The sequence below is a fragment of the Nicotiana attenuata genome, chromosome 1 (assembly GCF_001879085.1).
Source record: "Nicotiana attenuata strain UT chromosome 1, NIATTr2, whole genome shotgun sequence".
Classification (NCBI taxonomy): Eukaryota; Viridiplantae; Streptophyta; class Magnoliopsida; order Solanales; family Solanaceae; genus Nicotiana; species Nicotiana attenuata.
In genome coordinates, this window is record NC_031989.1 from 33,808,923 (window position 1) to 33,836,515 (window position 27,593).

The 27,593-nt window shown below is 36.7% G+C and overlaps 1 protein-coding gene across 4 annotated transcripts; it reads right to left on the reverse strand.

Moving 5' to 3' along the window:
* LOC109224300 (glycine--tRNA ligase, chloroplastic/mitochondrial 2) lies at nt 1-27,593 on the reverse strand. 4 transcript variants are annotated; one of them, XM_019388891.1, is made up of 36 exons: nt 27,294-27,592; nt 26,812-26,862; nt 26,115-26,182; nt 24,859-24,940; nt 24,672-24,735; nt 22,752-22,807; nt 22,464-22,541; nt 22,204-22,278; nt 21,744-21,814; nt 20,467-20,583; nt 20,251-20,352; nt 19,603-19,729; nt 18,851-18,934; nt 18,524-18,610; nt 17,216-17,317; nt 16,943-17,006; nt 15,812-15,867; nt 14,006-14,077; nt 12,307-12,389; nt 11,436-11,484; nt 9,557-9,619; nt 9,380-9,469; nt 9,217-9,303; nt 8,513-8,584; nt 8,349-8,407; nt 8,063-8,156; nt 7,277-7,495; nt 5,346-5,440; nt 4,729-4,819; nt 4,550-4,654; nt 4,231-4,269; nt 3,785-3,874; nt 1,564-1,665; nt 1,011-1,092; nt 755-840; nt 25-400 (listed from the first exon to the last, which is right to left on the reverse strand). In XM_019388891.1, exons 1-36 carry the CDS (start codon nt 27,522-27,524, stop codon nt 302-304), a joined length of 3,192 nt encoding a protein of 1,063 aa, XP_019244436.1. In that variant the 5' UTR covers nt 27,525-27,592; the 3' UTR covers nt 25-301. The 4 variants fall into 4 exon arrangements, with proteins under 4 accessions (XP_019244433.1, XP_019244436.1, XP_019244444.1 ...); XM_019388888.1 differs by having other exon boundaries at nt 1-400; nt 9,380-9,619; nt 27,294-27,593; XM_019388896.1 differs by lacking the exons at nt 25-400; nt 755-840; nt 1,011-1,092; nt 1,564-1,665; nt 3,785-3,874 and adding an exon at nt 3,914-4,047 and having other exon boundaries at nt 27,294-27,593.

Consider the following 27,593-nt stretch of genomic DNA (forward strand, 5'->3'; position numbering starts at 1 on the left):
ATCTGGAAAAAGAACACGTAAACAAATTGATAAATTCCGCAGGCAAAGTGAACATAGAGGCGAGTTTATTGATTCACTTGTCACATTGTACAATAGTCAAAAATGCAAACTGTGACATTGTTACAAGATTTGTGTAATAATTTATCTTCTAGTTTCTCTACTGTGGTCGTATCCCTTTTCCTAGCTGCCTCCGTGAAAAAAAACATGACTCAGTTTACTATTGGCTAATAGGCGATAGCTGTTTTTTCTTTGTTGCCTCAGATGATAGTATGACATAACCTAAGTGGACACTTAACATACTTCAAAACCCCGGTAAAACCGAGAAATCTACTATTCCCCTTGGCAAATCTGCTATTTTCTTCAGCAGAGCAAGCCGGTTTGTCCTGATCCGTTCGTCCTCCTGCAAGATGCATACAGAACAATTAATATGAAGAATTAGGGAGGCATAGCTATGCACTATAGCTGTACCAGCACTGGAGAATCACGGGCAGATTATGCTTCAATTAGATTTGAGACACAGTATAGGACAAACTACTCTTTTTTTTTAGATTGAGAGGAGGAATTATGTTAAAAGAGAAGCAGATGGATACAAGCACCAAGCCAGGAAGCCCACCAATAGGAAGCTGAAAAGAATAAACTAAGCAAAGCAAACATGATACTACTCTATCCAATGCGCTTATAAAAATTGGTTAATGCTTCAGAACTATTTAAGTTTTTCAAATCTAAGAAGTAAAAAGAAATCAGAGGATCTTACCACCATTACAAAGACCTCGTTGAAAAAATCCTCCAGCGGTTCTATAAGAACTGACGATACTTCAACAAAATCATCAACTTCCATGTCTGTAAATGAACAGTCATACATGCATGCTTCAATTGCAAATATGTTGGTAAAAACTCAATCAACTAGCTAAACGTTGAATGTATTTACAATGTAATCAATCAGGATAACAGACAGCTATATTTGTTTGCATATATTAGGAAATGCTATTCATCTGGAGGAGAGGCAATACCTGGATGAGTTTTACTTCTTAGTGACAAGAAAGTGCTCCACAAAGCTTTTTCTTCATTTGTCTCAAAAGCTTGATCATCCACCTGAATTTACAATGAGAATATGTTTTACTTGATAAGAACAAACAATGCTAAGAGTCAGCCAACTAAATCATTGATGTTGCGGACTTCTCACTATTCTACCAACTAATCACCAGTATGAATAGAAGAGTCATGATTCTTGACTAAAAAGGGAGTCCAATGCTACACATCGTCAGATGACCATGGAGCTTGACAATATTAACAATTGTATTAACTAGTCAGCAGAGCAGATCAGAAACAAATTATTTATTAGTTGTGCCATAGAGAAAAGCTTCTACTGTCCTACATAACACCTCAGTAAACGCGTTTTGTATAAGGAACACCATTTCGTTACAGGTGCAATTGACGTGCATAGTTATTCTATACAGGAATATCAATGGAATGGCAACAGAGTATGTTCCAAAACTTGTATAATGGAGTATAATAGCAATTAAACTATACAAGGAAATTTGTTGAGCATAGAATAAGATTCACCTCCGCATCGACATTTGCATCCTTCCCACGAACAATTCTTGTTGGACGAGAATATGCTTCAACAACCTTAGGCAAAAGCTCTCCTTTGGACAAGGACTCCATCTACGTATGATGGCAATGAATATCAATTACAGTTTAAAACATCACAATACTTTTCTAACTCACTCATTGCTCCAATCAGAGCCAATTGTACACTTTATATTCAACACGAAACGAAAACAGAGTACATGTTTAACTGCAATGAAAAAATTTCCAACACTAGGCCACATTTTGAAGAATTAAAGCTCAGAGTTCCTGGGTTTTATTTTATATTTATTAAATGGAGAGAGTTATACTTTATATTTCAATTACACGATATTCAAATAAGCTGAAGAGGTAACTTTGACTATGAGTACATACAGGAAAATTTACGAAAAGAGGGTTAAAAAGAAAACATCCTTCCAATTTATGTGGCATTCTGATGCGTCTTTGTCCAAGGTCCTGGATATGAAACTACTCAAGATACCATCTTGCCGCCTTATGTAGAAATCAATGACATTGAGGTCCAAATAGTATTATCAAAGGCGAAAAGCGCAAAAAAGCTCTAAGGTCAGTTGGTGCTTTAAGCGCAAAGAGCAAATAAAGCGCGGACTTTAATGAAAAAAAGCGCAATGGGAGAAAAAGTTAAAATATGCATGTAGTCCAAGACTAATCATTATAAGCATGAATAACAAATATATGGAAAAAGAAATTGAAAAAAAAAATCACGATAAAGTGAAATATCAATAGTTTAAGGTTGCCTTTTCAGGATTACACTCCTTGGCAAGGGAAAGTATGCCTTAGAGCTTTGATGCGACACTAAAAGCGCCCACAAAGCGAGGCAAAGAGCTCGACGTGTTCTGAGCCTCGCTTCAGGGCTTAAGCGCGCCTTTGACAACACTGGGTCCAAATTGCACATATGCATAAAAAAAATTGATAAATTAAAGTATTGATAATTAAACAGGAGTTAATTCAAAAATACACAGAACATTATTATCGTGATTAGATTTTCAGAATAATTAGTGACAGAATCCTAATGAACATGTTAATTTTTTCAATTATCGGTACAATAGAACATGTTCAAAATTACAAACTTTGCTTTCAAAGTCGAACTATGGTGCAATTGGGTAGTACGAAAGAGTAAGTTCATATGAAATTAGAAAGCCTTAATTTTTTCGGATTGTGGAGGGCACCCAGGGGGAGAGGGTAGGGGTGTTTGGAAGGAGACAACAGTTGAACATCTAGTGCAGAAATATCATATTGCAGATGCATCATGGAAACATCAAACTCCTGAACGTTCAGATGTATCTCTAACGCGTCCAATTTTTCAAAAGGACACTGCCCTCAAGCAGTTATGTGGACTACATGGACCAGGAGCAACAAGGAGCTTTGAAGAGAGAGAAAACTCATTAGTGCATTTACAAATAATCATACTACTTTTATATTTTAGATGCCCTAATGAAATTTCAACATGTACGTTGAAGTGTGTGGCCATCTCATCTAAAAACTTAAGCTGTCAGAGAGAGCACACTTTATTTACTTAACTGTCTCTTCAACACGCCCCCTCATGTGCAGACTTCATACATTTTTTCATGGGCCAAGTTCGTGGAAATTCATTTTTAAAATGGTGGTGGTGAGACTCGAACCCAGGACCTCTGCCTACTTTGAAATCATATTAAAGAAAATAGATCTTAGGCCTAACTCAACCCAAAAGCTAGCTCATGAGATGAGAATTATCCAAGGCCATATAAGGAGACAAATGGCCTCCCACACCCACCGATGTGGGACTCAACAATCCCCTCATGCCCAGGCCTGCAAATTGGAGAGTCCTGCAAATGCGTCGACAAATAAATGGGGCCCAACATCGGTACCGATAAATCGAGGTTAAAGTGGGATGGGCCTACCATGTTGAAGTGTGCGACCATCTCATTTAAAAGCCTAAGCTGTTAGAGAGAGCACATTTTATTTACTTAGTTGTCTCTTCCACAATGTATAACGGATTGAACGGAGAAGAGAAGTACTCCTTGCACCTTATGGATATAGGATATTCTGACTTTTGTTGATGAACATAAATAGAAATTTTTTCAAATAGCCATATGTCATAGAAGAAATGTTGCCTCTTAAGATGAAAGAGGCCAAAAGTATCAGCAAAGCATAAAACAAATAAGTGAGTGCACAATAAAATGAAAAGAAAGGTAGTTACCTTGTACACCGATTTAGTTGCCAAACAAGGTCGACTTGCACGCTCGGAAAGAACAGACCTTACGACTTCAGGGCTTATACCTTTATCCATCTGTAATTGAAACGCAGAACATGTCAATAAGGAATGGTCTTTTTCACATGGATAAGTAATGGAATGGAAAGGTCTCAAGACTGTCAATAAGGAAATGATCATACTCTTCTTCACATGGATAATTGATAAAAAGGATCACTGAAGAGATCAAATTGTCCCACGATGTTCAAATACTGGACAAAAAGAAACCTAGAACTAGTTCACGTGCTAAGATGATAAGGATCTGGAACCCTAGAGGCAAAGCTAAATCCACCTCCAGAGATAACAGCGACATATTTAGGACTACTAACTGTGAAAAGAAAACTAGAAAAACAAATAACAGCAGAATAATAGGTGTTCATGAAAATGAGACATACCAGAAATTGCTCGAGTCTTCGTGTTACAAATTGTTGTACCTTAAATGGAAACAAGAAAAAGATGTATCTTGTCAGATTATGAATCCTGACTTTGTGAGAATAAGCAAAGGACTGCATGCATCGGATAAAGGACGAAAGACTTCCAATTTATCATTAAAGTTTACCAGGAATAACTTAGTATTACTAGTATATAGCATATTTAATTTTCTAGCATACAGGACCAAATAGGGCTAGTGAATTTTTCCTTTATTTCAACAGAACCAAGTAGGGCTACTGCTGCAATTCTCCAAACTAATAAACGAATAGGGTGCAAACTTACATCATTGATTGTCCTGACATCTACTTCAATGGGCTGTACTGCAGCAGCAAGGTCTAAAGCCTGTCTTAAGTCTATATTTCTGTTACTTTCAACCAAGAGTTGCACCTGCAATAAAACAAACGCAAGCATTATTTTACAGTACTTTAAATTACCAAAGCTTTTCAAAGATGAAGACATACAAGACCATATGAGATCCTTCGCAGGCCAAATGGATCATTACTTGAGCTTGGCTGACAGCCAGCAGCAAATAAGCCAACAAGGCTATCCAGCCTGCAGTAGAGATAGCAATATATGAGAGACGAAATAAAAATTGGAAACTGCACAGTCAAGAGAATGAGATTCAGGGAAAGACATTTATCATAGCGTCGCTAGGATATTAAGTGCATTGGAGTTAAAGCATGTAGAAGTTTTGCAATATAAAAACAACCTTGCATGCAATATCAGTGGTACTGGTAGGCTGGTAGCTAATTTCTAAGAATAACCAAATTGAGGTAAGCAGGTTAGTAGATTACGGACTACCAATCAAAAGAAGATTGCAAATACACTACACTTTCCGATGCATTTGCAAATTTCTCCCTCAGGTTAATGCAAAACACGTGCAACATCTCATATACGAATCATTCTACACTGATCTCAAGCAACTGGAAAAAAATTTGCAATAAAAAAGAGGCCCCATATTTTGTTTAGAATGCTAGAAGCAATTCATGTGACACGCAGTGACATGAACCATAGTTTTTCATAATCCTAATGACCATCTAGAAAACTTGAACTGAAAGGTGATCAACATTAGTCATACCTGTCAGTAATTGCTAAAACGGCCCCAACTTCAGTTTTTGGGAGCATATCTCCAGAAAATCGTGGAAGTGAGATCTCAAACAATGCCTCTGCAATCTGTAAAGCACATGACGGCGAATCTTTTAATGTAGTCAACGAACATGAAAATAACACAAAAACAATGAAATAAATAACAAAAGTTCACTTTTTTATAACTGAGAAATCCCGGAAGGCCAGGGGCACACAGTTCAGAACTCGGTGAATAATGGGTCCACCCCACTACCCTTTAAATATCCGGCTTTTGTCTCGGTAGAGTTCGGACCAGTGACGTGCGCCTAACCACACATCACGTGTTGCCCTCTTACCACTAGACCAAAGCCCTGCGGGCTTTCACAAAAGTGTGAATCCACATTTTTATAATCAAAAGGAAGAATCAATGTGACACCAAAATAATAAAATAAATCACAAAAATGCGAATCTACATTCTTCTTAATCAAAGTGAAGAATCTACATACAAAGTTAAATAGCACGCAATTCTTTGAAATAGTGAACCTTTGCCTCAGCAAGTATAACATTGGGACTTAATTACATGATAATGCTATAAAATAGTAATTAAGCAATCTATTCAAAAATCACTCAGCAATATTCTGCATCAAGCCTGTAACATGTGACTTGACAAAGTAGACCGCAACTCTCTGGTAAAAAAAAATCCATATTGCATTGCCTTTGCCTCATGAAACTGACATCACTATGCTATTACAGGAGTGCATACACATGAATGCAAACATATTAAGCCAATGTAGAAAGACGCAACTATGTATTGCCCTTTATTTATTTTCTAGCCTGCTGATACCTGGTCCTCTTCTCTGTACTCTTTGTCCATATTAAAAGAAGTTCTTCTCTTATTAAAATAAAAGGATAGAACAATAAACCCTCAAGTGCTGTCAAAGGCGAAAAGCTCTAAAAAGCACTACAAGTCTATTGGGGCTTTAAGCACAAAGCGCAATTTAAGTGTGGGCTTTAGTACAAAAAAAAGGCACAACAAAGGAAAAAAGATAAAAATATATATGCAACTCAAGAAAAGTAATAAATTCATTCATAATGTTTTCCTTAAAAACAAGTACGCTTATTTGCTGATTTTATGTGTTTCTCCCTCCGTTCCAGTTTATGTGAACCTATTTCCTTTTTGGTCCGTTCAAAAAAGAATGACCCCTTTTCTAAATTTGGAAACAATTTAGCTTAAAACTTCCAATTCTACTCTTAATGAGAAGCTTTTATAACCACAAAAATAAGGATCCCTTTCTGACTTGTTTAGAACCACAAATTCCAAAAGTTCTTATTTTTTCTTAAACTCCGTGCCCAGTAAAACAGGTTCACATAAACAGGGAATATTTAGTATTGTTCGATTCAAGATAGAACTTATGGGCAGTGAAGTGCACGCCTTAGTTACTTGACTACATCGAAGTGCAGCTTAAGCGAGGCGAAGCGCTGCCTCCCCGAGCCTTCCTGATCTTTAAGGCTTAAGCGCAAATGAGCCTTTGACAATACTAGAACCCTCTCAGCATATTTGCTACAAAATTTTCTCTCTTTGAAACAAACCTCTTCTGATGTTGATTATTGCTGCTAAAACACGAATTAAACATTGATTCCATCGGAATTTGATCTTAGTGAAGGCTAAAATCCAAGAGAACCACTCTTGTTAAAAGAAACAAAGATCAGGCTAGCCTCGTTTCCTCGGTGCTTTGGAAGACGCTTCTTTTGCACTGGTGCTAATATAATGATTAAACCACCGACCAGAAATAAGGTAATGTACATTTAGAATAAACACATATATGTATATGATCACTTAGAAAATACAATTAGAAGATAATCAAAGACAAAAAACTAGGATTAATCGAAAATTGAAGTCTCAACTTGCCACGAAAATATCCATAAAAATGTGGTTCTAACTACCTCCTTTGAATAGCCATCTCTAAGTGCATAGTGGCGCCCCATTGTCCCTGAGAGAGAGGTAAACTCTGTAACAACTGCAGTTGCAAGATCTGCCATGGCTAATGAGGCCGCATCTTGGATGACTTTGAGTTTGTCTTCACTAATTCCAAGAGACAACCCAACTTCACTAACCAAATTCTGAACTCGTGACATTTTATCTAACATAGTTCCTAGCTTCTCCTGCATAGACACGTTATCATTTTGCAAAAACTAGATCAGCAGAAATTAAGGGCTAAGAATCAACATATTAGCTTCAATCACTAGCCAGATATACCATGTGAGACTACTGTCTCTTAACAAAATTGTTCGAAGCACTAGTCAGATATACAATATGAGATTATAGTTTCATATGTATATTCATTTAATAAGTGAGATTCATTAATTGTCTTCTTGAGCGAGGATCTTTCGGAAACAGTCTCTCTACTCTCCGGGGTAGGGGTAAGGTCTGCGTACACTCTATCCTCCCTAGACCACACTTGTGGGAACTCACTGTGCTATTGTTGTTGCTGTAAGTGAGATTCATTAATTGCACCAAGAAAGTGCTGGTATGTCCATCAAAAAGACTAATTTAAGATTTGATAAATTACAGACAATTCTATAAGACCTCCTTCTCACAGAATAAAGAATTCAATACTAAACCTTGTATCCAAATTTAACAATTAATAAGAATTCCCTGATCAGAGAGGCCAACAAAAGCTGCAATTATCCAAAAAAAGAAAGTGTTAAAGATGGAAATCTAAGACTTACATGGAAAAGAATCCCTTTCAGTTGAGGACGAAATTCAGAAAATTTTCTACTTGTGTCCATCTCGTAGAAAAATTTTGCATCTTCAAATCGAGCTCTGCACAGATGCATATGCAGTTCAAATCTTTAAGCACATACCAGTTATCATAAAGAAAGCTGATACAGGATCAAAGTGAAATCATAAAAAATGCAAGTATCTTTATTTGGGCCTGCTTCGACTCCTGTATGTAGCACCTAGATCAAAACATTAGGAATGTTCAGGGAAAGAGCCAAACTGAAGGATAGTAACCTCAGCACAGCTTCATTTCCTTTTCTGACTACCTTGTCATCAATTGATCCATTTGCAACCTGAAAGATCAAATCCATATCAAGTTACAGACACAAATTAACATCTCACATTCAGCTAAGCATGCCACTGTTTTCCACAGATACAAGATAGTGAGGATTTCTCACCGTGATGAAGTACGGCAACAGTTTCCCGTTCTCATCTATCATGGCGAAGTATCTTTGATGCTTCTGCATCACCTGCAATACATGAAACATAGTTTTTTAGAAAAACTGACTCTAACAGGACGAAGAGCTCAAGAAATACTCAAAAATAGCGATATGCAATAACAAGGAAAATGACAAAAACAGAATGTCATTCTTAAACCAGCCCCCCCCCCCCCCCCCCACAATGACCCTGCAGTCAAGACATGCTTGACAGTTACCAGCACCTCAATTTACTAGGTAGGGGATGATAACAGATATGCATGGAACCATGTATTCTTCCCTGCACTGCAACCGGTAAGCAGTTCTATATGAATTAAGCTATTGGTTTTTGGATATCCAAATGAAAGAAAGAGAAGTAGGGAACTGTTATTATTTTGGTCAAAGAAAGGACTGTTAACACATATAGTGTTTAATCCTAAAGAAATGCTCTTATAGTATTTCAGCCTACGCTAGCAGAAATATTACATAATCTTCCCAGAAACTGTAGCATCTAAATTTCTGATCCAGAGAGAGAAATGGGTTAAAAGGGATTGTCCTTAAGTAGAATTTCAAAATTCTTATTCCCATCACCAGAGGCATTAGTATTTTCTGCTCAACCCTAATAATATCACAAAATGGCGAAAAGGACAAAACAATTTATAGTTCCAGAGAGTACTCGAGTTTACCATTATAAGAAGCTCCTTTGGAAGCTCTAAGAAGGAGTCATCAAATTTGCCAAGTACAGGTAGGGGTGCCTCAACAAGATTTACGACCTAAGCATCCAGGAAAACGCTTAAATACTATTCTTCTGACAATTGAATAGGAAAAGTCTGAAACTTCATTTGTTACCTCATCAAGCAAATCACTTTTCATTACAATATGGCCATGTACACTTTTCGCTAAATCATTTGAGTGCTCCATAATTGTCTTCTTCCGTTGCTGATATTTGATAAAGGTTGAATATCTTTTAAAATCATCAACAAGCATAGGAAGTACAAATGGAGGTTTATATAAAACTTGAATTACCTCGACATCAACAAGAATCCCAGCATCCTGCATTACATTTGCATAGGTTTCTGCATCCAGAATCTGTAGTATTTTGTTGAGAAAATCCATCAGAGATTTTGTTTCCAAGGGTAAAGGAAGTACTATAGTAATTCTCCTAAGAAAGTGAAGCTAGAATCTCTCTAAAAAAATTAAAATAGAGAAAAAGAAAAAAAGAACTTGAATTGAATTGAATTTTAACAACATATATAGGAGTCTTTTAGGGTACTTAAAACATGATAAGTAATTAGTCTCTATGTTGGTAAATATTTCTTCTTGATGGTAACATAAATTATTAACGGTGGGAAAAATCTCGCTATTAAGAAAGTGAGTCTTGGGCTTAACTCACCTCAAAAGATACTCATGAGATAAGGATCGTCCAAGACCATCTATGGATACAACATCACATTCCCTCAACCAATGTGGGACACTTCACCCTTCCTCTCCCGTACATCCAGGATCTAGTGCGAGGACAACATAACATGGGAGCCCTTCGGGTAAACCGAGAATAGGATGGGTTTGGCTCTAATATCATGTGAGAAAATCTAAACCTCCAACCCAAAACCTTAAGGCGAGAAATGGCGCAGTCCAAAACCATTAAACCCCGTAGGAAACTCTTGCATAACCGATGAGGGCCAAGTATAGCATTCCCTAACCCCCTCTTGCACATGTAACTTTGTTCTAGGGTTTACACACGGATTAAAGACTTAAATTATGTTTTCTTTGCTCCATCCCTTTTTTAAAGGAGATAGAAGAGCAGACCTGATGTATAGATAGACAGAGAGTTAGAGAGTCAAAATTTCAACTGATTGGACCACTCCCCTTGATGTCAACCAGGTTAAAAAGCATATCTTTTTGGAACCCTAGGGATCCAACTGATGGGTGAGAGCCAGACCCTCACTAATAAAAACCTTATGGTAATGCGCCCTAACTATGAATAGTCCACACTCCCGTCCCCACGCCTACTTGTCCTGGCTAACCTGTATTATACTGTGTTTTATAAAACATTTCAACCAGCCTTCACAATTCTACGACCTCCCAAATGGAAGTGTGACATTTTTCACTATCACCTCCCCCCAACAAGCATGCCTCTCGATCTCAAATTTTCATAGCCACTTTCCTGATAGGGCCTTATCAATGACTCTAAGATCTTCACCTCAAGGCCTCACCATCTCTTTAAGGATGTTAACCGCCTCCCAACACACCAAAAGAGGCTTTCTTGCTCCATCTGCTATGAAAATAGGAATTTCTTTAGGAGTATTTCCAATTTACTTAAAAGCTGGCCTATACACAATATTCAAACACTAAAGACATTATAAAATAGTCAAATATTATGGAAGAACAAAAAGAGCTGCGACACTGAACTGGCCACCAGAAGAGACGAGACTAGTAAAAATATGAAAAGAACGAAAAACTCTATCTAGGCAGGCCGTGTAAGGCCGACAGCCGAAGGCAAAAGCTGCTTATGCCTTTAAGAAAAAGGTAATGGTTCTAACTTTCTCAAGAAAAAACACAAGATCATAATGGTTCTAACACCACATGAAAATAGAGAAAAAAGTAGAGAACAGTTGTATTAAATTGGGTATCAACAATGTACAAGAAGGATTCCTTTCCAAATAAGTTATGTAACTTCCTAATGTTCAAGACGTAATATCCTATGATGTCTTAAAAATCACAATGGAATATTGTATAATATTCGCATACTCAAATTCGATGAATCTAGACATATTCTGAACATATAACAGCATTAGTTCCCTTGATATTCAATCGTAATGAGAAAGAACACAAGGCAGATGCAACAAAAGGGTGAAAAAATGGTGAGAAAGGCGGCAGCGAAATGTTTACAATTTTGTTCACAGACCTTAACTGTAACTGATGGAGTATTGCGTAGACCATGAGATACATTTCCACTGTAGGAAAATAGACAAATAAAGTAGTAAGAGACAAACCAAAAGCCATAAAAACCAGTAAAAAACTAAAAATGAACACTGACCACATAAAATCAGGAATACTACTGATAAATGCACAAAAAATATGCAGTCCAAGTACTCATCGGAAAAAATGTGCCCCCAGTGCGTATTTTGAGTTACCCAGGGCAGGCACAAAGTCAAGATTTTGAATTTCATTAACAAATCTGGTGAACTTCAACGGGATGCATTCTGAAGTAATTTGGAAATGAAAATCAAAGCTAAAACAACTGTAGCCTGCTGAGAATGTAAAAATTATTGTAATTGTAAACAAGGAAAGACTGGATACATCTACACTGGAAGCTTCACAGGAAGAAAGACAAAGATAATCAAGTGTATGACAAGGTCAACTTCAAGAAAAACTTTCCTGCAAGTGCACTGCCCTAAAATAGTCGGATACTGAAAGAAAGCTGAGATCACTCACTAGTTTCTTCTACTAAACTTTCATTTTCCCTTCAAATAACCACATCCAACAGAGCTTTTTTCATTCTCTTTAACATTTTGCTGAAGTCCCTTGACACAAATTCTCGTGACTTTCTTGACAGTGGACATCAAACAGAGAATTAGCTTCTTTTCACCCCCACCAACCCCCCTCCCTTTTGTGATAGGTGGGTGTAATAGGAGGAGATAAATCAATGCCGATATAATTTAAGAGTTGACAAATTACTGAAACATCAACCCTCCTGTTATGCACATTTGGAATAAAGTAGTAATGGAACTTCTTTTGAACCAAAATAAAAATGCAAGCAGGTGCTCACAACTTGCCTGACAACTCCAGCATAAATGAATGGAAGAACTACATCTCCATGAAGGGCCAAAATCCAACGGATGGGTCTGCTGAATGCAACCTACATTACAATATGTCAATGCACGTTATATTCAAATAGAATTTATACATTCTTTTATAATTGAAGATTTAACACGTGAGGAGCTGTGAAGAAAAAATTGAAGATAAATTTATGAATACATTTTGAAGAAAATGCCAATCAAAGCAAATATAGCACCAGAAAATGAAAAAGACTTGCTCCCGTGAACATAACCCAGGTTGATTACTTTGTTGCAATACTAAAAAGGATAAAAGAGCAAAGTTGAAAGGACACCATATAATATATCACTCTATTCAGGGCTGATTGTACTTTTCTTTCTTTTACTACTACAAAAGTAGTTTTGTTATAGGAAAGAGAGAAAAAAAGGGGAAGAACGGGAAGCATTCCCAATGACAACCGATGAAAAGCAGAAGTTATGTAGATTTTTCCAGAATCACATGTTACTATTGCCGTATTTCAATGCCATAAGACATACTACCTCCATTTCAATTTATGTGAACTTATTTCCTTTTTAGTCCGTGCCAAAAAGAATGACCCCTTTCCTTATTTGGAAACAATTTACCTTTATGCAATAATTTATAGCCACACAAAATATATGTGCCTCGTTTTACACCACAAGTTCAAAAGTTTTCTCTCTTTTCTTAAACTCCGTGCCCAGTCAAATGGATTCACATAAATTGAAACGGAGGGAGTATAACTTAGTCTTGTTTTCTAACATCAAAAAATCATAAATAAATAGATTATGACAAACTTCTGTCTTCAATTCAAAAAGAAGAAAGGATATGAAAAATCAGAAAAGAAACATGATTGGATCTCTATCTACACGAACACACATACATGCTGAAAATTGGAAAAAGTTCCTTAAAAGGGAAAGGATAATGGATCCATCATAATATAAGAGATTTAGACCAGAAGAAACACACACACACACACACACACACACACACAAAAAGAAATAGAACAAAATATCTTATTAGCTTAATTAGGTGTGGTATGGCATATCAGGATAAAGTAAAACGTCTGAATATTCCAAGATTGGTTTTTTCTTCAGCAACATATGCTATGATAGAGTAAGTTTTCAAGTGATGTAAAGAGATAGGTTTTCTTCATGAATAATTGCCCGCCCATGATAGGAGGATTTATTCTATCTGGTGCATCTCTTGTTTGGGCTGAGCAGGATTTACGGATGAGCAGAATTACTCCTCTTCCGAAAATCCTGCTTCTCTATCAGAAAATTTCTTATGAAGGAAAACAAGGGCTTCTTTTCTTTTTGACAACAACAGGGACAAGATAGCTGCTAAATGAATTTGAAACAAATTTTCTGGTGAAACCTTTGTCATAGTAACAGCCAAAGTGTTTTTGGCGCTGAAGTTCAGTTCCAACCCAACTTTACATCCTAAAATCTACTTGCCATCTTTTTCCCTTGCCACCCTGTAAGCTTGATAGGGAGGTTAACAGGAAGACAAATTATTCTGGCTATAGAAACCGGTTTGTTGCATAATATTCGTTATTTTTCAATGATCAAAAAAGGCAATAAAACACTTTATAATAAACAAACTGAAAAAGAAAAACACAAATATGGTCACGACTCACGAATATTGCAAAGACAAAGGATTAGTCAAAGTGATAGTACATACATCAGAGTTCCAACGCATAGACTTGGGGAATGATATGCTGGAAATTATGTCAGGTAGCTCTTCAGACAAAACCTGTCGATAGTGACTCAAACAATGAGATCTAAGAAAAACTGAAGAATTTAAAAAAAAAAAAAACATACTTGTTATATTATAAATTTATACAGAGCAACAGACGAACTACATGTAGCAACTTTTAAGAGATTTTTCAGGACACAATAAGCATATATAGAGCCTGTTTGGATGGGCTTGTTTTAAGTGACTTTTAAGCCAAAATAGCTTTTAAGCCATAAGTTAGGAATTCTAACTTTTTGCTTTTTGCTTGTTTTTGTCATTTTAGCTTAAAAACAAGTGCTTAAAAGCACTTTTTTACTTTATCCAAACACTACAAAATGGCTTAAAAGCACTTAAAACAAGCCAATCCAAACGGGCTCATAATTTCCACCAGAACGGCTTTAAGTTTTATGTACTATTGGTGAGGATGGCATAAATGGAACTGCAAAACTTAACTTGAACTAGTACCCAAAAAAAAAGGTTAAATCTTTCAGATGTCACTTAAAGATAAAAATGAATAGGAAGAAGGTGGCCTTCAACTATGCGATGGTCTAACATTACACTCCGTTAATAGTTGGGGTCAATCATGCCCTCAAATTATAAAATCGGTACATATTTACCCTTTATTTGCCAACTCAGCATTCGGAATCATTAAAAAAAATATTTAAAATTATAAAAAGTAAAAGAAAATAAAAAATGAAATAAGATTGGGTCCTTGGACGAAAGCCAGCCCAAGTTGAACAAATAGCTCTTTGTCAAGATATACTACCAAACTCTCCAATTACAGTGGTCATTTCTCTTATCTTTCTTCATAGAAGCTATCCAGGAACTTGACAACCAGTGGCCAGCTAACTGCCACAATGTGCTAACATCTCTTATAGGTGATTCCGATGGTAGACCCAGGTACATCGTTAAGACTGATCCACCCTCACAATTAAGTAATGTGCAAAAGCTGCTCAATGTTCTCTACCCTACCCCCCCCCCCCCCCCCAAGAATAATCGCACATTTATTTAGATTGAACTTTAGATCTGAAACTACCTGAAACCATAGCATTATGTGCTTGAAAAGTAGTAGTTGAGACACCTCTGCATCAGAAAATACTAATCTATGATGAACAAGCATATGATGATATATCTATACACTTCCTACCCACCAGCTACTTCTTGCGGGAACATAGTGTTTGCAGCCTCTTATTCTACTTCTAGCTATTTCAAAATGGTATTTCTCCAAGTCCTATGACCTCAGCGTTACTGCAAATCACTTGAAGCCTCAGCATAAACTATTATAATAGTGAACTTCTTTAGGAAGGTGCACCTCATCCTCAGACAACTCAAAGTGAAAGAAGAAAATTGAGTAACAGAATATCTTTGGTTGCATGCAGGATGCTTATGCAAAAGGGTTAAAAAGCAGGATTGACACACAAACAGACAGAGAAAGCTTCAGAAGAAAAGAAGCCACACCATTTTGATGGAGCTTGATGCCAATCATGAACATCAAAAAATGCTACTCTAAATAACACTCTTCTGGGTGTATATGTGCGACAGAAATATTTTGCAGTCAATTCGCTTACGTGGACTTGAACAACGGTAATATACCCGTTTCCATTATCCTGTTCATACAATCGTTATCAAATATAGCCAAACATCACAATGAACAATGATTAACTTTGTAACTTGTAGCAGTAGCCTTGGTCATACAACCCTACTAAAGTTAGCTAGGAAAACATACACAAAACACTTATTTTCTCTGTGTACCTCGAAAGCAAGCCGTGCTGGCTCCACCAAACGAACATAGACATATTCTGTTTTCCCTGCAATCAGAGGTAAACATTGAAAACATAAACATTGGTAGCATAGATGGTGCCACATGAACAAGCAACATGTAAACCATTGACACAGAAACACTAATATATTAGCAATGCAATGACAATCTTGTAAATTAACAAGCTCTGCATAAGTTGATTCTGGCTATGTATAATTTCCACATGAGCGGCATATTTAGAAGGCCTTATCGGGATCATTAATACGCTTTAGATCTATGGAAAATTGGGGAGAAAAAGAAAAGACAGAAAAAGGTGTTGCCTCTTTCTCAGAATTGTTGTCATTTTCACCTCCCGAGTCAAAGGAGAAATATGTAACCAAAATAATGAAATATATCCTCATTCTGAAATGGAAAAAGGTTGCAACTTATAGTAGTTTTCATGTAATTTTTAAATATACAAATTTTATTTTTACAAAGTGAATGACTCTTTGACCGATATAAGATCGAAAAAATCATCAAATTAGCCTTGAGGTCAACTGGAGATGCGCCTCCTATCAATTTTTCTGGTCAATGATGATAATTCCAAACTTCAGGTCATAGACATGATCAGAAAAGGAAAAAATATTCAGGAAAAAAAATAGAAAAGCATTGCCACCAATCAAAATGGCAGATTTTTGTTAACACACTTAGGGCACTAAGATCAAGCCGACACAAGTCATAGAATATAAGTGAATAAATTCCAAGGCCCAATATTTGCTTGTAGTGTTGACAACCTTCGAATAACAGATACTTTTGTCAGATATTTAAACATATATCTGCTAAGACATTGATTAGGTAACAAAGGTTTTTGAAGGTACAAGATCCTTTATCAGACACTGAAACTTTGAAATAAAAAGATAAACTGGAATAGGAACTTCAGAGAAAATTATCAGATTTTTTAATAAGTAATTTCAGGTTGTCAGAGATAACAAATAGCAGATCAGACGTCACAAAATAAATCTAAGTAGTTTTCCACATTTAAGCGCAAGTATTTTCAATGAATAACATATGATAGACTAAATGAACACCAGAATTCACATGAACAAACACTGACATAGAAAGAATGTTCATCTGATGTAACGTACCCTCAGCTCGTCTATACATGGAGTCTAAAGGCACATCATTTCTGCGACAAAAACCTTCAGCAGCCTGAAAGTTGTATGAGTTGATAACATCAAATATGAGTTAGCAAACACAAACTGATCTTATATTCATCGAAATAAGAAACTATATTAAAGCTCTGTCCAAAATTAAATCAAAGTCTAACAAACAAGCAAAATATGCCAATATATTTCTTAAGGCACATTGTAATACGGAATAAACTAATAAAAGAATAAACAAAATTCAAATCACTCCACCTTGGTAGGGTTTCCTTCCTTATCAAAAGCTTTTGAAACAGGAGGTCCACGAACCTCAACCTCATTTTCCACTTGCTTAGAAAATAGCTCCTCAACACTAACCTGCAAATGATCTTTATCAGCATCTATAAGGTGAAGAGAAACCAGTGAATAGCGAGAATTTGGAGGAACTAAGTTAACTCGTGGAAAAGATAAATCCTCCAAGGTCAGCACAAAGCCTATGGCGCCATTTGAAAAGACCCAGAAGTGCTATAAACATTGTAATTACTTTTATTAACCCGATTCATTTAGCAAGAAATCAGTCAAGGTACTGTTGGAAACGCATAGTTAGGTTCATTGCATCCCTTGCATCAACTAAACCAAAAAATACGAGAAGGTCTTGGACACTATTGACTATCAAATTACTGAGACTCCATAATCAACCCAGTGAATTACGACAAAATGGATTAACTAGGAGCCAGTAAGAGCATGGACCGGCAATATGTTCAAAGAATACACAAGGCACAGAGCAAGGAAAGCGACACTGAGTCAGCTCCAAGTTGGACTAAATGAACGTCGCAAAGACCGGCCACATCGGCAACGTCTTCCAACTATGGAAGGAGCAGGAAGCCCTCTAAGAAGGAAAAATTGAAGTGGCAATGAGGAAAAAAGATAAAGAAGAGGATGATGATGATGATGATGATGATGATGATGACGACGATGATGATTAGGATGCAATTTTGTGGACCTCAGGAATTACACTGTGTTCGATGAGGTGGAATACACAGATACGGAGGAAGTTCGAAATGATGCTCACGTAAAGATAGAAACTAATGGAGGAAAGAGTGAAACTCCAGCTCAGCTGAGTTCGAGGATTTTCCTATCCAGACATTCTATTTTTAAAAAAAAGGAACTTGGGTTTTGTACTTTCTGGAACTCGTCTTACTCTTTAAAAAACATTAGACGTTCCATAAAAACAGATCCTGAAGAAACTGACTTTGCCTACATTTAAGAACTCTTGTAGCGTATACAGGATTTGATATTGGCTTTATTCTTATTGAACAACTCATGTAACATATAACCGATTCGGCAAAGGTTTCAACAAGAAGTTGCATGTATTGGGGCTTGGTTCAATCTTTTCCTTTTTTAGGTTACATGGATCTGAGAACAATCAAAAAGTTTAGTGAGAATGCTAGATAAAATGTTCAAAAGATACTGCACTCCTTTTCCTACCAGCTCCTTTCTCATAGACATTTCGTACAGCTTATCAAAGCAAACCAGAATAACAGAATATGTAAAGGGGACCAATCAGAATGAGACAAATCCTACCACTAATCTTCGTGGGGTGCCATGCGTTTGTACTTCCCCATGAGGCAACCTTTGTTTGTCCAGTAACTGAACAATCAGATCCTTGAGCTGCAATGACCAGCACAAAAACAAAACAAAAAAAACAGATTGAACAGAGCAGTAATACGACCAACTAAGCTGAATTGCTTGAAAACTCACACCAGATGACATCACAACAAATTAAGGCAAGAGAAAATGTAGACCTGGTTTCTCTTTTCCCGCTTCCCTTACCATATTTACAATATAAACTTCAGGAATAGAGATTTTCAAGTAATAAAAATGAAAATCGCATGAAAAGAAGATATTTACTTGCTTGCAGGCACTCGATACATCGTTTGGAGGCAACTCCTCAGTCCCAATTTCAAGAACAAGCAACCGCGGCTCCAAAGGAACCTGTATGACCGGAAAAAGGTGTGCAAGCAATTTTACATAATCCATTAGAAACATATAAAGGTTACGAAGAGAATGTGAAAGCAAATCTGGCAAGTTACAAAAGTAAATGTTCCATAAATATATTCTGGATCACATCAAGAGACCATAAAAAATATGCACACAAGTACTCAATTCCAACCCAGGTAAATTAAGAGAAAGTGGAGATGTTTATCCTATTGAGCAAAGAGACAAGTGGGAAAATGAGAAGGAAAGGGAAAGCCTAAATAGACCCAAGAGAAAAGGATGACCAGTATAGTTCATGAAAAATTAATAGAAGAAAATAGCAATAAAAGAAACGGGATGAAGCTACAACTCTTTTGGGAGATACACAGCAAATTAGGGGCCCAACTGATTTTATGCTTCGAAACTAGGGAAAGGATGAGACGGGTCAAAAAAACAAGAGAATATTAAAGAGTACAAAAGCAAGGAATATCAGCTTCTTTTCATTGTTTGGTTTGCTAGAAACATCAGAAAGGAAAGAGATTTTTAATTTATTTTCGTATTGAACTAAAATTGTGGGGCCAAAAAGTGCTTTCTCTCATTATATAAACCAAGCAAGAGAAAGCAAATCTTTAACATATCCTTGCTTTCTCTAGTTTCCAAGCGAAGCCTAAAGCGAAAAAACATACCTTTCCTGCTGCCTCCTCGAAGACTTCTCTTTGAACAAAAAGATGATCACACTGAGAAACAACACCCAGTGGATGGCCAAGAGACTCCCTTGTCTTCAACCAAAGCTGTGCGCATTGACGGGCTAAACTGCACAGGGGAGGCAAAAATCAGGCAAAGAAAAAGTGTCATTTGAAAACTTCCAAATTTTTCAGCGTAAAGTAATTTGGCACAGTAGTTCTGACTTCTCTTTGTAATATAGATTTACTCCCTCCATTTCTTTTTACATGGCTTTGTTTGACCGGGCACGGAATTAAGAAATAAAGAAAGACTTTTGACACACACCAAATGTACCCTAAAAACTTGTAGTTTTAAACATGTGACATTTATGTGGTTATAAGAACATCTAATTAGACGTAAAAATGGAAGCTTAAAGTTAAAGATTTTCCAGACATCAAAAGATGTTCTTAGAACAGACTAAAAAAAAGTGCCATAAAAAATGGAACATAGGGAATATATATTAAGCACGATCTAGAATTTGGAACTTGTGTGAGCAAACTTTTACAAGTGACCGAAAAGGTAGGCTGCTCAATCCTCATGAAAAACCTTAAGAACGCCCTACAAACTCTCCGACAAGATCAGTAATTTAAGGAAGTGATAAAAATGTTTACCTACGCATACGCCCAAAATAACGAGCACGTTCCGTCACCCCAACAAAGCCTCTCGAGTCTAAAATGTTGAAAGCATGAGAAGTCTTCAAAAGCTGATCATACCTAGCACAGTGTAGGGAATAATGCTATTCAATGTAGAAGTTAACAGATGAAGTAAAAACACGATTTCTTCTCTATTCCCTGAAAAAAAAAAATTATTAAGATTTAAGTACATACGCAGGTATTGCAAGGCCTAAATCAAGCAAACGGCGAGCTTCTGCTTCAAAAAGATCAAAATGTTTTTGTATATGGCCAACACTAGCATGCTCCAGATAATACGCACTCATCTCCTTCCTGAAACAGAAGCACCAGTTGGGATCTCTTTTCTGAAAATGACAGATTTATCAAGCACGCACACTCCAAATTTTTTTTTTTTTTTTTTGATTTGCACCGGGTGTCCGAGTCTCTAAGAGCCCCGACTAATCCCGGGGGTGCACAGACCCTCGGCAGTTTCCCGCAAGTGCACCACGGTTAATTCAGGTTTTACCCAGTCCGATGGCCCTCAGAAATTGTTTGCACCCAGTGGGTTTCGAACTTGAGACCTTGAAAGGGAGCAAACCCCAAGGCTCAAGTCAATTGCCACCAGGCCAATCCCTGAGGGTTCGCATACTCCAAATTTTATTATCACATAGAACACCACATAAAAGCCCTTACAGATAATTCAGCACTTGTCCAAATTAAATCATAAATAAAAAAATCTTGGCAAAAAGTCTAGACATTGCAATCATATGCTATGCATTATATCTTAGAACATGTATTTGAACTAATATTCGTCCCAAATGAGTCACCATGCTCGACTTTGCAAGGTTACTGTTGAAGATACAATTAAGCATATAAAAGTGTGCTCTCTCTAATAGGCTCAAGCTTTTAGATGAAATAGTGACACTTCAACATGGTATCTGAACTTGCAGATGTCTTCAGGTAAATTCACATACTAATGGACTAAACAGAAAAGGTAAATATTTCATTTGAAACAAAGGAAACAATTTCAAATCTTTTCCGGTAGACTACTACGAAATACTAATGTAGGTAATAGTCTATTACAAATCAGTTTGAAAATTTCATGACCAGTCCGCAATTTCAAAAGAATTCCATGCTCTAGTGCGAGTGTCTATATCTAACATGTTGATACACTTAGGTTGTCAGTAAACATGCCTAGTCCAATTTACATTCCTCCTCTGTAACTAGTGTTTTTTTTTTCACACATCATAAATCAAGGTTCCTTTACTTATACAGTTAGAATTTGGAATTTAAAAGCAACATTTATGCTCAACGAAAAGAAAATGGAGTAGATATTGTTCTTATTGAAGATAGTTTGAGCCTAAAGAAAGACCAGATAATAACAGTTCTGAAAGGGCAAAAGAAAATTAATGAGAAGCACCGTGATCTATCTAATAGTAAGGCAGTCAACAAGAAGGAAAAAGAAAACTTTCTAGCTGGATTAGTTTATTTACTCATTTTCCAGAAAAAGCTCTCCATACGTAATGCCATCTGCATACTGAATCTTTTTAAAATGATCAACACCCTGCAGACAAGTAATAATGAGTCATAACAAGGAAAATATTGGAGAACCAGAAGAGAAATGCTTAGTTTATGCTCTTCGTTTTCTAAGATACCGGCAGTGAGGACCTCCTACATGAAGGTTTTTCTGCTAGCTAGGAGACATAGTAAATGTAGCTATCATGCTGGAGGCTCTGGTGCAAAAATAGAGAAGTAAGAGGTGCTTCAAACACACTATGATCCAATTAAAAGAGTAAAACAGCTAGATAAGGCCTTTTTCTCCTTTGCTGGGAGAAGAGGATGCAGAATGTAAACAGTGAGCCTCATCATATGTTTGAAGAAGAAAAAAGAAAGTAAGAAATCATAAGAGGAGAAAGAACAAGCCTGAAAGTGATCTCAACAAGCAAAATTAACCTGAAGTGACATAAGGATCCGTTCAAGCCCGTAAGTGATTTCAACTGATACTGGCATCAATTGAATACTTCCCGCCTGGAAAATTAAAAGTTAAATAACTGTATGCGCATAGAAAAAGGACAGAATAGAAAAGCGGATGGACAAGTTCTTATGAGTCATCAGTAGCCAAAAGCAAATGAAGAATTTCAGACTTGTTCTTGTTGGGGAAAAAAAAGGATTCTAAAACTGCAGTACACTTTTGTCAGAAGAGAGAGACTAACCTGCTGGAAGTAGGTGAATTGTGTGATTTCCATCCCATCCATCCAAACCTCCCAGCCCAATCCCCAGGCACCAAGCACCTACTAGTAGTTCAAGTCAACAGAACATTTAATAATATAGCTTTGATTCATGTAGCAAAAGACATCATTAATGCAATCCAAACAAAATTGGAAATTTGCCTGAACAAGGAAATAAGTACAAAGGAAATGAAGTACAAAGGAGATGTACTGTTCATGGAACATTATATGCGCATATATACGAAAGTTAATCAAGAGAAAGAATAATCTTACAGGGCTCTCCCAGTTGTCCTCAACAAAGCGAATATCATGTGCATTGACATCAATACCTGTCAACACAACAAAGTAAAATCTCAAGCCAGAACGGTTTCTAGAGCTACTATAAAATATATATATATATAATGCACACACACAACCGTGAAACTTGCACGCATCCAACAAGTAGAAGGAGAAATAACAAACTGTAAAGTGCATCCCTATTTGGTTAAGTATGGTCGAATCTAAGCATAAAGTCATACAATTTTTAGTTATACAAGAATAAGAACAAGAAAAGGAGAAAAAGACTAATCCATTTATTCAACTAACGTAGAACATTAAAACCTTCTAAACTGCTTTTCAGAAGAATCCCATTTACCATTTAAGCCACTTAAACAGACTCAAAAAAATAAAACATACACTTTTAGTTGAAGCTTAGCAAAGAAGGTAAGTAAATGGCTGACTATATAGAGCCAGTGTGATCAATTTCTCTATCCTGTCTTCCTTGTATATACCAGGCTTGAATTCCAGGATTGAAGTAAAATGATTAAGCATTTTCTAGGTTAGCAATAACTTGTAGCAGGGAATTTGTAAAATAAAAGAGGATATGAAATAAATAGTCAATAGGTGCCAGATGATTTGACGTGGGAGAATATATTTAGGAAGTCAAACGTGTAACACATTCGGCACAATCTCCTCCTATATAGTGGACACCACGAATCTACCAGGTCTTGTTCTTGATGACAAATCCTCACCTTGCTCTTGTAAATCTAGCCCCTTCTAGAGGAACTCCAAGAACTCCTCAATTGCCCTAGACATGTTCTGCACCCTCATTTTCTTCCGGGATCTTATGGTACATAAAACTCCCTCCCCAACATCCATTGAATACCCAAACCGCCGTTATTGTGGACATCTCTTCAGTCTTCCCTAGATTTGTCCATACAATCCTTCGAATCTCTGCTCCTCCCTACTCCCTTGATTTCTAATATGAGCTGCAAGTAAAAAGTCTCCTTTCCTCACCTCCACATGTCCCTCACAAATCCTCCGCCTTCTTAAAGAACTCCAAGTACCGTCTGCCGTCTGCCCTCTCAAGTCTTCAGCTATCTTAGGTGCGTTTTGGATTTCTTTAAGAACCCAAGAAATATTAATAACAATGAAGTCTTCAACTGCCTCGGGTTCAACACAGACTAGCTAGTCACAGCCTAGCTAGTCTTCAACTGCCCCTACCCATTCTCTGCCCTCTTGAAGACTTTTGAAACTTGCTCTTCACTTGCGGACTGAAATGGGAATGTGGCATCACCCAATGGCGACACCTTCAAATCAAAGCTACACCACAAGGCTTTTTCCTCAATTCCCTTTTAACATATCAAGGCCTCCAATATGAAGCAAAGTATGTTCTCTTTTATATGAACAATGAATAGACAAAAACTCTAGTTTCGTTGGCCTATTCAAGCAAGGATGCTCAATCACCTATATGGCACATGTTTCCTTCAGTTCATCCTTGCAATTCTTCCTAATCACATTTTCCATCAGCATGTTCTTTGCCTCAACCTTATATTACGTTCTAATCCTACTTCGAACTCTAAGTTTGTGCTCTATTTCTAAAAAATCGTTGCCACGCATGCCTTTTACCAAGCAGATCACAGACATATCCAAATTCAGTGATCACAGCATTCTAGCCGCAACACAAAAGCAAAAAATTATTTTTTTAAAAAATCATGGAATAACTCCTCCATTCCTCCAATGCTTTGAGGCTTAAACATGGGATAGTTTGCAAGTCTTTGTTATTGGTAAGCCTTACAGTCTTATCACTTACCATAAGCATCAAATTGACTTATCCCGGAAATAACATCAAATTGAAGTTATTTTTACCACATAAATTAGTCCAAAAGACATAATGTAGGAAAAAGAAAAAGAAAGTAAATATAGGTTGCAAACCTAAAGCTGACAAGCTACGGATGAACAAGTCCTGTGAATTTCCTGGATCAGGCTTCAAAATCACCTGCATTGCAGTTCAAACAGGAAAGGCATCTGGAGTAGTCAAAAGTACAATAAAATCATACAATAGTACTAAGCAATCAACTGAGATTCAAAATATTAGACAATAAATTGATGGCAAACTAACCTGGAATTGAGTATGCCTTTGAAGCCTATTTGGATTTTCCCCATACCGACTATCATCTGGACGAATACTAGGCTCCACATACCTGCCATCAGACACAGTTACATTGATAGCCATAAAAGAAAACAAAGCAATGTATTCGCTTCATTGCTAATATGACATCATTCTTCTTGCTCATTATCAAGATTATGAGAACCAGAAAAGAGAAAATGAAGCATAAAGAACTAGATAGTGAATCAGTTACAGCAGGCACTTCCACCGGCGAACCTCAACAAAATAATATGAATTAAAGGAACTGGATATCTTGGAATAAAGCTGCATGCAACTGACTTATCCATTCTCTGTGCCGAACTCATTTTCATCTAGTTAGAATGACAAAATTTTCAATTCTTCTGAGAGGTGGGAAAAGCATGATAAGAAGACCATCTGAAATTAGCAAGAAAAGAAATGGGCATCTGCATCCCAAAGCTCCTGTCCGATTTTATAGGGGACTCAATCTCTCCAGATTCACAGTTACCATGTCCTTCAGCTTAATTTTCTGCATAAATGATTTTATTGTGTGCAAAACTTTTGGTTCAGGATAGAGAACATGACACGTATTCGTCTTTTTAGATTAAGAAGATCATCTCCTATTATCAGAAGCCCTAATTTTTAAGTCAGCTTGTAGCCTATGTTCAATCAATACCTACTGACTCGCGACATGGACAGCATTATTTTAGCTTAAATAGAGCTAGATCACCACGGAGGATGTTGCCCCCCTCCCCCAACCCCCTACTCTGCTTTAGGTGGCAGGACCGCAGGAGAGAGTAATAACCTAATAAAACTTTGATTTCTTTCATCTTGTAACAAGGGAGGAACAAAAGAGAATCTTACTAAAGAGTGGCACCAGGCAATGCCATCCCAGGAGCAACAAGAGAACTTATTGATGCCATAGGCCCCCCGTTTCTTCATGGGGAAATATCATGAGAACAGAATAATTAATGCGATATAACATCCTTTCTTTGTTCGCACAGTTTAGACATTTAAAAGGCAAACCTGTTATCATTGCCAATGACACTAACAATGACTACGGGTTTTTTTTTTTTTTTGGGACAAGTAACAATGACTAATATGTTACTTTGCATTAAAGAGACTATCTAAGATGTGCACGACTTCCCTACGCATTTACTCTCTTCTTCTAAAGAATTCTGGTCAAATATGAGAATGATTATTGTATTCAAGAACTTTATACATGAAATGAGCTTATCAGAAAATCTTACGCAACATTCCATGGTTCTGGTCCAAGAACCCTTAAGTATGTTAGAGGATTCATAGTCCCAGCGCCAACCTGGTCAATGCAATTTTAACTTAAACACGTTAGTAAAGTAGATGCGAAGAACTCTAAAGATTGTAAGTTCAATTTAAACACTTAAAGATCTAATAACCACTAAAAGCCCATTCATGTTATGGCTGTACAAAGCACTATTTATCACCAACCATATGTAAGTGCAATACATATCTAATCCAGATTAAGTGCGATCCACATTACATATAAACATGCAGTCCCAAAGTACGGAAGGAGAATATGCTCAGCATTTCCTTTATGTTTTTTTTTTTTGGGTAATCAAAATTATCATTAATCACCAAAGAACAGCATTGCAAAGCACAGCTTAGCTACTCCCAGCTAGCTAGATCTCAAAGAAGATACACGGAAAGACTATATCTACCAAGATGCATTTCCTTTATGTTGTTATCATAGAAAAGTTACACACTACCTATCCCAAAAAAAAAAAAAAAAGTATGCAAGGAAGATAATACTTAGTTCTTGCAACTTGCAAATCACCATTTACGACTTTGATAAGATATCAAGTTTCCTTAAAAAGAAAAGCATCAATTCCAGCAGAAAAGCAAGTTCTTTTTTTCCTGTTATGTGTTAGAGTATATTTTTTGAGCCCTAAAAAAGGATGATAATCATACCTCGGTGTTGCTGCATTGCATCACGGCGCATCCTACAGAACCCCAATACTCCTACCATGTTAAAAAGAGAGGTTAATCCATAAATAATTTTAAGACAGATATGAAGTGTATCTACACCGAGTGGCAAGGTTAAAAACGATTGAGGAGTGGAAGTTGCTTGACTGCATTAGCCATCTACAGAATTGAACTTTCTATTATGAATAAAAGTTTTACCTAATCACATTATCACAATAGAAAAATTGAATAGCTTATTAAAAAAAATGTTTTTTGCGTAGTTTCTTACTTGTGGTAGGACTAATGGTAAGACTTCAAAATAGTGAGTTGGTACGATCTTGAAATTAAATAAGATCAAAATTTTTGCAACAAATATACTATGTCCAAGAAAAATGAATGAAGTTTCTCTACATTAGCTATTCAATGTATATTTTGCTCAAGAAAGGAAATTGTAACACAATTACACAACCCCATTAAGTAGAAAATACCTGGAGCCTTTGAATGGCTTGTTGGAAAGTTGGAACAGATGGTTTCTTTTGATATTCTGTATTGTGAGAAACAGAAGAAGAAGTGGAGAGTGCAGAAACAGTGGAAGATTTAGAGAGAAAACGCCTGTGAAGAATGATAGGAAGAGGCTTAGGTGTTATTAGGAGAAAGGAGAAGTAAGTCTTGTGAGGTTTGAGAATGGAAGTGACTAATGGGAGCGTAAGAATCGCCATTGGGAAACCTCACAAGTTGCTGCTTTCTGAAATTCTGGGTGGGGTTTATCTTTATCCTAGACTAGAGTG

Bases quoted from the DNA above. Each gene is read 5' to 3' on its own strand.
- LOC109224300 (XM_019388888.1), bottom strand. From the start codon at position 27,524: ATGGCGATTCTTACGCTCCCATTAGTCACTTCCATTCTCAAACCTCAC. The intron at 20,584-21,743 runs GTAAATAAACTA...CTTCTGTTTCAG, and splicing joins GAGCTTTTTCTGGAAAATGA to GAAGGAGATGAGTGCGTATT. The intron at 5,441-7,276 runs GTAGTTAGAACC...TGTGCTTTACAG, and splicing joins GAGATGGCTATTCAAAGGAG to ATTGCAGAGGCATTGTTTGA.